Genomic DNA, 16,887 nt, shown 5'->3' with positions numbered 1-16,887 from the left:
TTGAACAAGGTGGCTAATTTGTATCAACCCATGTGATATTAAACTAAATGTTGACGTGCATATCTAATTGCAAACATTATAATGGAAGTGAGTGAAGGATGTTTCCTAGGATGATGACATCTACTTGTATAAGGGGGCACAGCTGCAAATTTAAGACAGATGTCAGAGGCAGGTTCTTTGCTCAGAGTGGTATAGGCGTGGAATGCCCTGCCTGCCAATGTAGTTAACTCAGCTGCATTAGTGGCATTTAAATAGTCCTTGGATAAGCAAATGGACGATGCTGGGATAGTGTAGAATGATGGGCTTAGATTAGTTCACAGGGAGAAAGTGAGGACTGCAGATGCTGGAGATCAGAGCTGAAAATGTGTTGCTGGAAAAGCGCAGAGGTCAGACAGCATCCAAGGAGCAGGAGAATCGACGTTTCTGGCATGATTCCTGAAGAAGGGCTCATTCCCGAAACGTCGATTGTCCTGCTCCTTGGATGCTGCCTGACCTGCTGTGCTTTTCCAGCAACACATTTTTAGATTAGTTCACAGGTCAGCACAACATCGAGGGCCGAAGAGCCCGTTCTGCGCTATATTGGTCTATGCTCTGTGTGGAGAAACTGGCTTTGGCAGCAAACTCATTCATCCTGAAAGGACCAAACTCTGTTCTCAAATATTGAGATTTCTAGCTGGCAGTCTGAATATGACCATTTGTTCCCATTGTAGTGGGGTCCAACATACAGGTTAAAGTGTGGCTTCTAGAAAGTCTTTGTATTGGAGTTTGGGATATGCTATGGTTACAGATCCCTGTGCTCAGTTGGCACATTTGGCCAACAAAATGTGGTTGGACCACATAGAGTGCTTTGGTGCATCAGTCTCCTTTGCACAAACTGACCATTCCAACAAAATCATTTATAGCAGTGCTCCCCGAACACTCCCTCCGGACCCTATTTCATGACTCAAGCACTGCACAAGGGTGAAACCTGTGACAGTGACGTGTGTAATACACACATGATGGAGAGGGGATGAGGAGTGGGGTAAGAACCCTCTAAGCTCTAGGTTCTTTAAGTTAAATAGCACCTACTTTCTCACTGTGGTTTCCAGAGAAAGAATGAGGCCTCAAAGGGCGACAAGTTAGATTATGGGCACTAATTTTAAAAAACGTAAAGGATTCGAAGGGGCTTCACAGCTGTCAACAGTTCCATCACAGCCTCAGAACGTACTAACCTAAATTTTCACCCTGTGACCTTGCTGAGATTCATGACCCCAAGAATCCACCAGAGCATAAATGCTCAACAACCAAAAAAAAGTACATCTATCTACTCATTTGTACTAAGTCTGCGCCTTATGTCACTGCAAATCTTTAACGCTTACAAATGTCAGTTCCTGCTGTGAAGCATTTCTCTGCTGTTTCCTGGGACCAAGATTCACCACTTTCTTCTGATTAGTTATAAAATCAAGAGATGGATTGCAGACAGGAGAGAAATTTTTATGAAGTATATAGATTAAATATAGCTAAACCTATTTTTGCACAAAATCAATTGCTGTTGCAATCAAGACACTGAAAACTATCCTGTTTCAACAAATGCAGCTCAGGCACTACAGAAACCTTTTAATAATGTGGATATATCCTTCTGGTTCCTGCTTCTAAATTCCAGTTTTGGAACTTAATTACCCTTATAACAAGTGATTGTTCAAAGCAACTTTACTTCAAGGGGAAGGAAATTCATACCAATTTTATTATTAAGCTCAACTCAATCGAGTTTGACTGCACAATTATTTTTAGTTTGCTTGGTAGTCACCTCAAGACAATGAAGTTAATTTCAACTCTCAATTTCACAATTCTGCTACTTCTGGTGCAAAAGCAACAGTAAGTTATATACTGACTAAACACACAAATTTAACAATGCCGGATATATGCGTCACCAAAAAAAGACAGTACTTTGCCATTCAAGAGTATTTCAGATCAGGAGGATCATTTGACCTATCATAACGAATTCATCCATGACATTAGCTCCCATTTCCATTGCAATATTCAATTGCTAGCAGGTTTTAAACAATATCTAGTTCTATTTCTGATCCTGCTCCCATTCTTCCAAATTCTTTTCCTTCATTAACTAAAAATGTGCAAATGGCTGAACTCCTTGTTTGTCTATTTGCAGCTTTCTGCAAAAGAGAGAGAAATTTCCTTACCTTCTCAATGGTGAGTAATTGAGTTCAGTACGCAGCCAGAAATGAGAATGATCAATGTGTCTTACACAGCATTTTTATCTCCTAAAAATTGATTGCTATTACTCTGTGCTCACTCAGGCTTCTCAGTAGCTCAGTTTGGTACATCTACAATGATTAACTCTGATTGCTTCACATGAAATGGCATAAAATGTCTGTAATACATGGGACAACAGGACAAAAAGAAATAGGAAAAGACAAGCTTGATTCAGCCTGATCCCCTTGACTCACAGTCATCACCAACTTGCAGTTATATTGGCGTGAGAAAGGGATTATCAAAAAAAAATTAAGCCAATTCTGTGAAAATAAATTAAAGATTTCCTCTCTGACCCCAAGCATATTGGAATGTGTTCCAGGAGATCATAGTCACTGTAAAACAAATAACCAGCATCCTAACATCACCATTTTGTTTCTTAGTTTTAGACAGCTGCAAGTGCATGACTTGCACGTGTTAACAAAACTTGTAAACTGGGATCCTACATCACTAACACATTGATGAAACTCTTAACAACTCTGTATCGCAGCTTAGAGACAGGGGGATATGGACAGACTGTTCCTGACTTGGGATAAACCTTCCTCATCATTTTGAATGGTGGGGCAGGCTTGATGGGCTGAGTGGCCTAATCCTGCTCCTATTGATGATTAGCAGCAAAGGATTCAAGTCAGAAATACTCAACATCTTCTGTGTTAAGGACAACTTCTCTTGTCATTTTGAATAAGGTGGCGGGTGGGTGTGTAAGGTTTTTTCCTCACAGGGACAGCTGAGAAATTTTCAGGTATCGTAGTGGGTGATCAGAGCCAACTTTTAATAACATTGAATTTGAATGTAGAAATGCACCCAGGGTCATCAAAAGAAGGAAACAAATCTAAAAGGAATGTTTGTTATAAAACCCTTATGCAGCAGTTCACACTCTTGAACTACAAAGTAGATTAAGAGTTTCTCTGCCATGAAAGAAATGCAGTTAATTGGAGTCACAGAGATGCACAGCACGGAAACAGATCCACGGTCCAACTCGTATATGCCAACCAGATATCCCAACCTCATCTAGTCCCACCTGCCAGCACCTGGCCCATATCCCTCCAAACCCTTCCTATTCATATACCCATTCAGATGCCTTTTAAATGTTGCAATTGTACCAGCCTCCACCACTTCCTCCGGCAGCTCATTCCATACACGTACCATCCTCTGCGTGAAAAAGTTGCCCCTTAGGTCTCTTTTATATCTTTCCCCTCTCACCCTAAAACTATGCCCTCTAGTTCTGGACTCGCACACCCCAGGGCCTTTGTCTACTTATCCTATCCATGTCCCTCATGATTTTATAAACTTCTATAAGGTCACCCCCTCAGCCTCGGACGCTCCAGGGAAAACAGCCCCAAGCTTATTCAACCTCTCCTTATTGCTCAAATCCTCCAAACCTGGCAACATCCTTGTAAATCTTTTCTGAACCCTTTCAGGTTTCAGAACATTCTTCCAATAGGAAAGAGACCAGAATTGCACGCAATATTCCAAAAGTGGCCTAACCAATGTCCTGTACAGCTACATGACCTCCCAACTCCTGTACTCAATACTCCGACCATAGAAGGAAAGCATACCAAACACCTTCTTCATTATTCTATCTACCTGTGAGTCCACTTTCAAGGAGCTATGAACCTGCACTCCAAGGTCTCCTTGTTCAGCAACACTCCCTAGGGCCTTACCATTAAGTGTATAAGTCCTGTTAAGATTTGCTTTCCAAAAATGCAGCACCTCACATTTATCTAAATTAAACTCCATCTGCAACAGTGTAAAAACTCATAATATATGCATGGACAGTATTATACACCTGAACAAGATTAAATCATTGATATTACTTAAGTTTTATTTTAATGTTTGTCAGTTCTTGTCTTGTATACTCCCCTTTTGGAACCTTGACTGAATAAAGCAGTCCCCAGCAACTGCAATAACAGATTGGTTAGATATACTATTAGTTTAGTGTATATTTGACAACTAAAATTTACTGTTTAGGCGGCCACATTGAACTTGACTTGAGGGGACAACTACCTAAAATGCAAGTTCCATTTATCTGATCTTAGCAAAGTGCAGCATGTGAGACTCTGAATATGGCTTCAGCTGACTCAGCAGTGACAGTGAAACTTTCAGGCAGATTCCTGCTCCTGATGGCTATCCAGAGTGTCGCGTAGCACTGTGCATGTTTGCAGATGCCTATGTTGAGGACTGACAGCATTGTGCCTACTTAGACTTGTTGTCTCAGCTCACACAGATGGGACAGCCATCCGTATGAGGAATGGCTGAACGTGAACCCCAATAATGCAGTCATAGTTACAGGTGGAGAAACCAAAAGTCAAATAAAAAAAAAATCAACTGTAGGCATAATCATCCCAGGTGATCAAAAGCTTAATCCTCCAGACACATCAAAGCAAGTTTAGGAAAATAAACTCAAACACAGTTCAAATTCATAAATATACCGAACCAAGCTTAAACATATTTTGTAATGGTTTTAAAATTGAATGAACAATTACACTTCAAGCAAGTCAATAAAAGTAATTTATTTACAATTCGTAAGTATACCCATCTTTGATAGGGCTCCAAACCTCATATTGCAACCACAAATGAGGGAAGGGTGGGGTGGAAAGTGAAAGAAGGAGAACAGAACTATCGGAAACATAACTATATAACAGAAAAGGCAAGGGCAAATACCAAACATTATGAATATAGATGTATTACATTTTACAAGTTGCAGCCACTTAAACAGATTGATTGGCTATTCATCTTACTGCTGTGTGCAACTGGTTGCTGCATTTGCATATAAAACTGACCCCACTTCATTACATGAAATGCTTCGGCTACTTAAAATGAGATTAAGATGCTATCAAACACAAATTCTTTTCTTTCTTTTATAGATACACTTCAGTGCTATGCGCATGACGTGGAGGTTTGCCCAAAATCTTTTTCTTGCTCCGTAAAAAGGCTCCTGTTTGTTTTGATGTTCATGGAAGTCACAACACTTCCCAAAATAATGATGCCAAGCAGTTTTAGGACTCACCAAACATGAGTGAATGTGTATGCTATTATGCAATAAACTTGTAATTACAGATGAATGAGTCCCACATGCATAGCACCCTTACTTTGAGGGGTTGCATCCTCAATGATATGAATGGGGTGGTTTCTTCTGAACAGTTTATAATGAGGTGGTTAATTCATTCTGCAGTTTTCCTGAGAGACTCATCCAAGAGACTGACAGTAAAAATAAAATCAAATTGTGAAATTTATTGATGCATTAGCATTTTTGAAATCATAAAACGTTAGAAAAAAAGCTAGCTTTTAATGTGATCCTGGATTTAGTTCTGTTGAAGCATGAGATCAGAATTTTAGCCTCATTAGGGTACTCTCTCAGAATTAAAAGCACTCTGTCATGAATTTCATCTGCAGCCGAACAAACCTCTCTGTTAATGTGTTTTAGTATTAACAGGAAATCCCATTGGAATTTTCTCCTTGCAGTACATAAATGAAAGAACACAAAATAAACTTAAAAAATACTGAGGGAATTATATTGGAGGGGTAACATAGAATGAATCTTTGATAAATACTTTGCATGTCCCAAGAGCCTAATGACTAAGTACAAATGCATTGTGAATTTGTGGTACTTCTGAATAAGCAGAGACAATAGTACTGCTCTGGCTTATACAGAGAAATAAATGAGTAATTATGCATAAATTTGACTCTTAAAAATAAAAACCCTGTAAATAAATATAGTAGTTTCAGTATGGAATTCAAAAACTAAATTCTTTACTTTACAAAATATAAGGCAATTATAGTCAAACTTTTAATCAAACTCAAATGTTTCAGTGGTATCGAGACACGACAAGGGCTGTGGGAATGGATTTGGTACAAGTTATCGGATGAAAGCTTATGATATATTGCCATTACAATACAGCTTGAATCAACACTGTTGCTCCCCCCAAGTTTTTTTGTCCACATACAATGACCGGTGGTAACTCACTTCTGATGTACTATTCTTTATAAGCCAGGTGACAAAAGTATGTATTCTACCTTATCTACCACCATCCCAGATGACTGAAGAACCATGTCTTAAGAACCATAGGCATTCTTTGAGAGGTTAAACAGGTCCCATCTGTAATTCTCACCTTAGGTTCCAACGTCAATAAGTGTTACACTATCCTACTGATATATCACCCTCTTTATTCAGTTAGTTGTAATCTCGTAATCACAAAATTAAGGAGCCAAATATGCATATATTAACTCATTTAAAAATTACTTACATTATACGTGTGTTTAATTTCAGAAAGCTGGCCCAGCAATTTCCTGTACAAGGTTCTCAACAGTATGAGGCTAGTAACAGTGAGATTCAATTACAGTTCAGTCTATTTTTTTTTCAAATAATGGATTAATTATGAAAGAAGAATCTACTATATTAAATACCCAGATTACTGGAGTTCTGCCAATCCACTGCCAACACATAAACCATATACTCTTAGTGCACTTTCAGATGTTTACTTAGTGATGCAATGAGTTTACTTTGGAATGCAAGGTGGTTTTAGTTTTTCAATTTTCTGCAAGCATAAAGATGTGACATAATCTTAGTCTCTCTTTCCTTTGGATCTGTATTTTCCCTGATTACCTCTTGTATGTGAAAATGGGAGCTCATTCTTTAAACTTCCTCAGAAGGCTTGGCAAAAACATCATACAATCAACATTTGCAATCACCTAGACACCCAATAGTGATAGTGGAGAAACTTCTGAAATCTGAAAAGTTTAAACAAAGGGCACGGGTATTAGAAGAAACAAATCAAAGGATATTGAACCAGCTCAGAAAGAACAGTCTTCATAAATTAAATGGATGTCTACTCTGAGAATTTGGCAGCATCAAGAAACAGATGCTTGGGTGAAAGAAACTATAGGTGGTAACAAAGTGTTAACTCTAGCTTAATATTCTCAGAGATCGATATTGCTGTATCTTTGCAATGATATGGCATATAATAAAACAAGCCAAAAGTAAACCACGCACTTTAAAAGAAAATATGGTGTTGTGTTGCTGTATTGGTACAGGCAGTTAACAGGTTTACAAGAAAGTAAATGAGCCAAGTGGCATGGATGTAATACTGATCCAGCTCTAATGAATACAGAGCAAAGGCTAATGATGCAAAGTACAGAGCATCCATTAGCAGAAAAATGTAAGCCAAATAAGCAGTGAGGCATGTCACTACTGTGCCACAGTGAGCAGAACATTATTTAATACTTTCTTCACCAAAAATGCAATCATATAAATCACATTTACCCTGTATGAGATCAAATTTTCTTCTAAACTTGTGTCAGGTCACATCACTGCAACTGTGAATTGCAATAGCATCAACATGGTGGGACAGTGAATTAACTGGCTGTGACAATGCCAAAATAGCCAATTTTTTAAAACACCAATCACTAACTGAGCAGTAACTTGAAAAATACTTTTCTCAAGTAGATTAAAAGTGAGCGCTTTCTACAAATAAACATTTAATCATTATTCCTAAGAAATAAATTACCATTAATAATTCAATAATTTTAAATCTCTGTGGTTGACAATTGTACTGGAGCCCTCTCACAAAATCTTTAAGGTGTGGATTAAAGTAAATTTATATGCAGTTGTTTAAATAAATGCAATGTTTTCAGAAAATGGCTGATACACACTGTATCATGGGTAATGTTGATATTATGCTCTGCCGTGCTACTACTGATCTTCAAGACCAGTGTGTGCATTCTCTCTCAAGGCTGAAACCCCAAAAAGTTGCTAACAAAGATTTACATTGGTAGAACTCTTCAAATTTACAAAATGAGATGTTACCTCATCTTTGTAGAAATCAAGTAGTAAAACTCCTTCACAGAAGGATAAGCTAAGCTTCTGTCTAGTAATCACAAATGATTGCAGACAGTGAGTTTCTGGTGCTCAATACAAAGTACACCCCCAAATATTCAGAGATGTTGCTGGAAATTCAGACGTCCCAGAGCACTTGGAGAGTTTGCTGCATTCAAGAACGGGGGAGGGAAATTGCAAAACAGTAATAACAGAATAAGGTCTCAGTTCAAACCATACTTATCAAAATGAGCTATACAAAACAGCTTTTGCCAAAGTTGAATGCTGCCCAAATTGTCAAAATAAATACGTTCTTGCAACAAGTCAGGTCAAACTTCTTGTGAAGCCACTTCGGATCCATGTGTTCTTACGGGGCCCAAATATTTTTGTTCATGACACATTACTTTGCACATCTTTTGAAGAAGCCAGCATTTCTCTCACTTTGGCCATTAGATCCTATGTGAAATGAAAATAAGAATGAGATATTTGTTCAAAGCAGTGCACTTATACAGCATCACCCACCACCTCAGGTCACCCAAGTTTCTTTATAGTGAGTTTAATACTTCTGAAGAGTGTTGTTGTTGCAGTATAGGAAAAGGAACACACCCCTATGCACTGCACCCAGTATGGTTATCAAATATAATCTTGTGAGAAATTCAATCTTACATATTTCCTTTTGTTTTAAAGTAATTAAATCTAGAGTAGAAACCGATGCCCTCAAGACTGTTGCACTTTCTGCATTCTTATTTGATTTCAATCTTTGAAGTTTTATACTCACAAACGAAAGGACCCCCATTATTCTCCACAATTTCGAAGAAATGATAGGTAATATCAATGAAACCCTAATTCTGACAGGATGTGACAGGGTAGATGATTGGTAAGTGTACAGCGGGAAAATATCGTCAGAATAAGGGGCAGGCCATTTAAAACTAAGATGAGCAGGAATTTCTTGACCAAGATGGTGAATCTTTGGAATCCTCTGAAAGCTGTAGAAGCTTATTCACTGAACATGTTGAAGACAGAATTCAATAGATATATGGAGCTAACAACACCAAGGTGCAAGGAGATAGCATGGGAAAGTGACTTCGAGGTAGATGATCAACAATGATCTAACTGAACAATGGAGTAGGGTTGCTGGGTTCAATGGCCTACTCCTGTTCCCAAGTCCCTAAAGTGACAACCTTGCTAATGACACCCATATTCCAAAAATAAATAATAATGAAAAAGCTAGTATTATGAATTCCTACCTGAGTTATTTTACTCTGCATTGATGATAACAATTCTGGAGATGCTGTTTCATCCTTTTCTTGAGAGCCGCCCCTGTAAATGGGGGAAAAATTGTATTTTGATAGCTCTGCATTGAAACTGATGTCATTTGTCTGCAATGCATTGTGCAACAGGAACCCAATTATACTTCATCAGAAAGTATCTGACATTGCTGCATCATTCACATAATGGATGTATATCTACAGCCCACCTCATTATTTTAATCAAACTTTTCCCTATAGTGTGTGCTATTTCTACTAATTTTGTTAAGTAATTGTAAGAAAACAAAAGACTGAAATATTTAACAATAAGCACTGAACTATATGGCAGAAAATTATGTATTAAATTTAAGGGCATAGTTCAAACTCAGTCCTATTGACAATTTAGCTTTGTTCTTAGTTCTTAACAGTTGGGTCTTTGCAAGCCATCTGTTATTCACATTTGCATAATACAAAGCTGGAAAAATGTCCAAGAAAACTACTTTTAGCACAAAAAAGTGAACTTCCAGTCAACTCTAACTTATCAGCCAAACAGAGATGGTTAGCATGTTCATGTGACTACACATTCACAATTCAAACTCTGTGGCTTGAGGAATAAATAAAAATCTGGTAAAATTAGAATACATGAGCTTGTGCAAAGCTGTCAACAAGTGAAGTGTCAAAACTTAACTAAAAAATTTTTTACCCACACCAATAAATTTTAAAATAAAGGAAGACAAAACACTTAAAATTAAATTACTAATTGGGTGCAAAACCTGAAATCAATCTACTGTATGTTGTTAAATCAAAAAAGGCAGAGGGAGCCTGTGCTTGACAGGCCCAAAATGGTTTGGTTAACATGAAAAAAGGAAAATTAGTTTGTAATATCAAATGACATAAATTGAACTGATAGCAAATGGGCTTTGCCTTAATAATTGAACTGGCTGGTGCAAATATTTTAACACATTCAAAGGGAAGGAACAAATCCAAACCTTGAATGTGCCCTGTTTCTGTGGTGTAATGGTTAGGGCATTTGCATTACACATCAAAACCATGGAGAGATAGTCATGCAGCATGGAAACAGACCCTTCGGTCCAACCTGTCCTCTCCGACCAGATATCCCAACCTAATCTAGTCCCACCTGCCAGCACCCGGCCCATATCCCTCCAAACCCTTCCTATTCATATAACTATCCAAATGCCTCTTAAATGTTGCAATTGTACCAGCCTCCACCACATCCTCTTGCAGCTCATTCCATGCACGTACCACTCTCTTCTCTTTTATATCTTTCCCCTCTCAGTCTAAACCTATGCCCTCTAGTTCTGGACTCCCCGATCCCAGGGAAAAGACTTTGCCTATTTACCCTATCCATGCCCCTCATAATTTTGTAAACCTCTATAAGGTCATCCCTCAGCCTCCGACGGTCCAGGGAAAACAGCTCCAGCCTGTTCAGCCTCTCCCTTTAGCTCAGATCCTCCAACCCTGGCAACATCCTTGTAAATCTTTTCTGAACCCTTTCAAGTTTCACAACATCTTTCCGACAGGAAGGAGACCAGAATTGCACGCGATATTCCAACAGTGGCCTAACCAATGTCCTGTACAGCCGCAACAACTCCTGTACTCAATACTCTGACCAATAAAGGAAAGCATACCAAACGCCTTCTTCACTATCCTATCTACTTGCGACTCCACTTTTAAGGAGCTATGAACCTGCACTCCAAGGTCTCTTTGTTCAGCAACACTCCCTAGGCCCTTACCATTAAGTGTATAAGTCCTGCTAAGATTTGCTTTCCCAAAATGCAGCACCTCGCATTTATCTGAATTAAACTCCATCTGCCACTTCTCAGCCCATTGGCCCATCTGATCAAGATCCTGTTGTAATCTGAGGTAATCCTCTTCACTGTCCACTACACCTCCAATTTTGGTGTCATCTGCAAACTTATGCTCGCATCCAAATCATTTATGTAAATGACAAAAAGTGGAGGACCCAGCACCGATCCTTGTGGCACTCCACTGGTCACATGCCTCCAGTCTGAAAAACAACCCTCCACCATCACCCTCTGTCTTCTACCTTTGAGCCAGTTCTCTATCCAAATGGCTAGTTCTCCCCTTATTCCATGAGATCTAATCTTGCTAATCAGTCTCCCATGGGGAACCTTGTCAAAAGCGTTACTGATTTTCATATAGATATTTGGACCCGCCTGTGTTGCAGTGGTATTGTCTCTGCTCAAGACCAGGGAGGCTGGATTCAAGTCCCACCTGCTTCAGAGGTGGTGTAATAACATCTCTGAACAGGTTGATTAGAAAAATAGGTTAATTAAAATAAAAGTAACAATCTTGAATGAAAGCAAAATACTGTGGATACTGGAGATCTAAAGTAAACACAAACTGCTAAAGAAACTCTGGTCTGATAGGATCTCTGGAGACGGAAACAAAGTTAATGCTTCAAGTCCAGTCTGACTTCTGAAGAGGAGCAATACTGGACTTGAAACATTATCTGTTTCTCCCTCTACAGATGCTGCCAAAACTGATGAGTTTCTGCAGCATTCTTGATAAAATCAGTGTTTTTTTGCTGTGATTTGCCCAAGTTATGGTTTTTCAAATTTAAATACGTATTCTATTCTATTTTAAATAGTTATGCCATCTACACACAAGTTGGAGGGTAGGTTTTTGTTTCAAAGCACATTGATCTATCTCTCCATGTTTCTCCAAATCACATGAATTACTAATCATGTCTGTTATCAGCAAATTTAGGTGACCTACCTCTGGTAGGGTCTTCTCCATTCTTCAAATGAAGTTATCTTTCACATACCAATGAACAAGCCCAGTTGAATGGAGGGGAAAATAAAGCAGTGGGGCAATGCCCCTTCACAATTTAATTTAATGGTCAAATGATAGTTTTTTCCACCCTTTACAGTATAAATACTGCCCAGCAACATTCCTTAATTGTTTTTAAACCAAGGAAGTGGTGCCAATACAGCTGACAGCTAGTTATATTTAGTGTTTATAAAAAAAGCACAACAAGCCCATACTCCCAGACACTAGGGGACAAAGGAGGAAGAGGGCAAGAAATTGGTATCAGGTGGATAGGTTAATCAAACGAAAAGAAAATAAGATCAACCAGAGACAGACTATCTTATTTTCTTATTCATTCATTATCCTCCAAAAACCAATGAAATTTAATCTAATGATGCCATTTTTCACTGAGAGACTTACACATGCATCCTGGATCAACTCCTTGAGTACACATCCCCTTTAATAGCTTTGCAAATACTACAGTAAAGCGTTTTCTTTGAGCTCTGCTAAGGTGTGCTCTGACTCTCAAAAACTGGCTCTCATTCACTGCAGGGGCAACAACTTTCAAACAAATGACAGAATACATTTAGTCAAGTTGTTACTTTTTAATTTGGAAAATCCTGCCAATATCCAAAGTCCATTTTAGCAGATTCAAAGAATTAGTAAAATCCTTGAAAATAGATCTTGGAAACTAATGTTACAATGATTCTGGGGCAATGGAGACAATGAAGACCTTCACCTCATTAAAGGTCTAAATAGTCATGCCACAAGCCTACAGCATTTCATGATTCAAAAGGCGGACTCTGCAACCTTTGCAACAAAGAAAGATCCAAACCACAATATAAATCTGTGGGCTTGCCTATTTCTAACATTCTTTTCATAAAAGGTGACTTCAGTGAATAGTTTTGCAATGAATAGCCAAAAGATGAATAGAAGCTTCCACAGCAGCTGCACAAACTGGTATAGAAACAGCTTTGATTCAGCAACGTTAACTATCCCAGAATAAGAGGGTTATTGTAAGCAGGGTGAATCCTTTCAGCTGGCATCACATGTTTCTGAAGGCTATTATAATTTCCAGTACATAAAGTGATGTGCTCTCTCAGCCCTTTTTAATAAACAAGCAACTGCTAGAGGATGCAGGAGAAAAGTTACAAAATCCATCCTTCCACTTCCAAATTAGAAAATGGACCTTTGCAGTTGGAAATTAAAATGGAAAAGCTGTCCTTGGCTTCAAGGAATGCTACACCTTAAATGGCCAGCAGGAAATTTTTATAGTTTTCTTCCTTGACCATCTAAAATTACTAGGTTAAGATGGGTACAGATGAGCAAAAGACCCAAAAGCTATCTCCTCCTAAGGAAAAATGGTCAAAGAACTGCAGGTTTAAACTCATCCTGTGGAGCCAGTGTTTATTACCAGAAGATCCACTTTTGAATACTTCTACTTCTGAAACAAGAGTTTTATTAAACTTTATATGCTCCTGCAGACTTTGGCTAAACAGGAGGGTTGAGAAGGCTACATTGTGGTCATGATATTGGTAACCAAGGTTCTGATAAAAAACATTGCAATCCACTTGGAAGTCCAGCACATCTGTAGTCATCTGCATTGGGAAATGGTCCAAATGGTGCAATTATCTAGCAAGTGGCACTGTATTTTTCTGTGAAGTGCAAGAATGCTGCAAATATTTCTCAAGAAAATTTAACTTCAGGATGGTAACTCAAACAGCGCTGTCATAAAGTTCAGGTCAATACTAGGGCATGATGCCATTGAGTCTCTGATATTGCACTACAGCAGATAATGGTTCCAAACATAATTCACTGCAGGCATCAAGCCAAGACCTGGGTACCCTGGCTCAAGTATCCCAAAGTAATGCCTGATAGCGCAACAGTTCTACCTTTAATACTCTTTATGATCAAGAATTTTTCGAACTTAAATACATTAGCAGATGACAGATGTGCAATACTGCCATTCTGTAGAAGTGCCCCGAGGGAGCACCTTATTCTTCCTTTCATTCTAAACCAGAGATCCTCCATCTGGTTAGCACGGCTTGTATGCTGTGCACCTGCTTTAACTGTAGCAGTATGTGGAAATCCAGCAAGAATTTCACTGAAGCTACACTTTTAAATAAAATTCCCATTGACTGACAATTGCTATAAATCATCAGCCACAATTTTCCAACCTGGAGCAGGGTGTTCTAAGTTAGCACCATGGACACTTGTTGTGAGAACCACATTGTCCCAAGGACCTTAAGTTTAAATCCATGCTCCCATTAACTTAAATATCCCAAGTTGCTGAAAGTGACAGAACTCTTATGTACCAAATAGGTAACAGCAGATATTTTTTAAATCTCCAGGCTCACATACACAAAATAACTCAACAAGCAAACAACAATAGCACAACTGACTTTCACAGGCTGAATCTTAGGTAACTGATGAACAGTGTTAAGAAATAGAATTCCTGGAAAACTGATAAGACTGATTTAATTAAGAAACTTCCCTTATCTTGAACTGGCTTTTTGTACGGTAGGACATTCAAGGCAAATGGGATTTTCTGGACAAATCTCACAATCTCTAGTCTTTAAAAGGATTGCAATCATGTGGAAGATTCTTTTCTTCATCCTACAACCTGATAAGATTCTATTTAAGCAACAGCAAAGTAAGGAGCCTACTTAATAAACAAGGTGTTGTGAATCTACTGTCAATGATATTGAAAGCTGAAATTATGCACATCAGCTCTTGCAAGAAAATTATTCACTGATCCACAAGTGCAACAAACCAAAGATTTGTGCTGAAGTTATTCCATTTGACTGTAGTTACATTCCTGGAGTCCAAATCAAGCAGAAAATTGGTTTTAGATCAAACTACAAAAGAAATAGATGCTAGAGTTTGTGAAGACAGTGCCTAATGCAACTAATATCGGGAAGATGAAAAGTACTTGTTGAGGTTAGACCAGAGGGTTAGAAATTTTCTCTGAGTCCACTGTATCAAAGTTAGTTGACTAGACTCTTCAGGTAAAGCCCTAGACCTGCTTTGTTCCCTAGAGTCATCATGGTCAAACCTCTGGGAGTGCTTCTTGAGCTTTTATTTAATTATTTTTCCATAATGAAGTGGACTCCCTGGGCTCACTCATGGCATGTCTGGTGCTGCACAGGTTGGTATTCCTGTCTGCGTCGAGGTCTGCCATCCAATCTTCTAAAATCTGTTTCCAAGTTTTCAGTCTTTCTTTCTAGGTTCTCCCTGAAAAGTTGGCAGTGGGTACAGTATAATAAATTCAGTCCCATAAGGTGGCAGAGGAGGCAGTGGTCAGAAATCAGGAAGATCCAGTGACACTTGAAGCATATTTTAAACCTAAAAAACTCACTTGAGTCTTGAAATAGATCAAGGTGCAAAGAAAACACCCCAACACTGATGGATTCCATTGTTACATTCGTGGAGAACAAGAAACACAAAGGTCAACTACCAGAACAATGGCACTCCCATGTAAAGAGAATAAAGAGCAGCTGTGTCACCGGAACATCACAGACATCTTCTGCCCTCTGCCACATGTAGCCCCTGCATATAAAATTGCCACCTTCAGATTACATTATCAACCAAAAGAAAACCGCAATTAAAGCTGCTCTATATGGTCTGATTAACATATCGTGGCACAATCAAATACAGTATATATCCAATACCTGGACTGCATGACACAAGGTTGTTGGGAGCAATTTGTTGATTGAATAGAAACTGTAATGCCCACTGAGAGAGGTACGCAATGTCCAATTTGCGCACTCATTTTATATTATAAACATGTTCTGAAAAGTTTTATAATGATACAAAAGATACTAACCATTTAACTTTTTGACAGGCTCAAATGTTGTTAACATTACCAAAGACTATTTGTAATAACAGTGGTGTACAAATCCAGTCGATGTTTTAATGAAGTCCAATACTTGAATTTATCAGATGTTTGCCTTCTTCTTAAATATAGTTAAATATAACACTTGTTATACTCAAGAACTGACAATAACCAGTCCTGCAGAATGCACATTTCCAGAAAGTAAAAGGCAAGTGTTAGAAATAATTTTGCATATGGAATTTCCAGCCCCCAAGCTGCCACACAGTAGCAAGGCTCAAGACACCTTGAAGTATGCTAAAACAGCATGTTAAATGCTGGATATGACTTGCAAGTCAAGGGGAAAACTAAAACAAAATGGAATCATAGCAATGTTAGATCACAATGTTTGATATTTATCCTGTGAGGAGAAAGAGTATTCCATAATCACTAATTACTTGGATGTCCCAAGATTTTCCTAACCAAATGTCTACCTATTACTGTTTTTCTATGTTTCTATTAAAATAATGTGACATATGTACATAATCTTTGAGAATCTACACTTTGCCATAATGCAAATGGCTTCATTAATTTACCAATCTTGAAAAAAAACTGGTGATGTTCACATTTGCAATGGGCAAAACTGTCTTAGGAGCAATTGAACCATTATCATTCCTGAAGAAGGGCTTATGTCCAAAACATTGATTTGCCTGCTCCTCGGATGCTGCCTGGCCTGCTGTGTTTTTCCAGCACGACATTTTTCAACTCCATTATCATCCTCTATCCACTTTTCACAGTCCACCTAAAAGCTATATATCCTCAATGCACAGTATTTGGAAAATTAAAGAACTGAAGATTCTGATGGATTGTAATATTATTTAAGAGCAAGTTTAACACTAGAAAATCCCATGAGTGTTAACATCAACTTCTACAAGGGGATTGCTAGACTACCCTGTTGTGAGTTAGATTTTCTT

At 38.4% G+C, this 16,887-nt stretch overlaps 1 protein-coding gene across 3 annotated transcripts in view; it reads right to left on the bottom strand.

Moving 5' to 3' along the window:
• Window positions 1-4,740: 4,740 nt before the first annotated feature.
• The window catches only part of sfswap (splicing factor SWAP), a 127,922-nt gene continuing 115,775 nt past the window's right edge, over window positions 4,741-16,887 (bottom strand). For all 3 annotated transcript variants that reach the window (XM_072587682.1, XM_072587681.1, XM_072587680.1), the window contains 2 exons: window positions 9,310-9,382; window positions 4,741-8,518 (listed from right to left, as the gene is read on the bottom strand). In XM_072587682.1, coding sequence (XP_072443783.1) covers window positions 8,453-8,518; window positions 9,310-9,382 — 139 coding nt within the window. In that variant the 3' untranslated portion in view covers window positions 4,741-8,452. The remainder of the gene's footprint in view (window positions 8,519-9,309; window positions 9,383-16,887) is intronic.

This window comes from Chiloscyllium punctatum, chromosome 17 (assembly GCF_047496795.1).
Source record: "Chiloscyllium punctatum isolate Juve2018m chromosome 17, sChiPun1.3, whole genome shotgun sequence".
Classification (NCBI taxonomy): Eukaryota; Metazoa; Chordata; class Chondrichthyes; order Orectolobiformes; family Hemiscylliidae; genus Chiloscyllium; species Chiloscyllium punctatum.
Note: the sequence above shows the minus strand (reverse complement) of the source record. Positions and strands in the feature narration are given on the sequence as shown.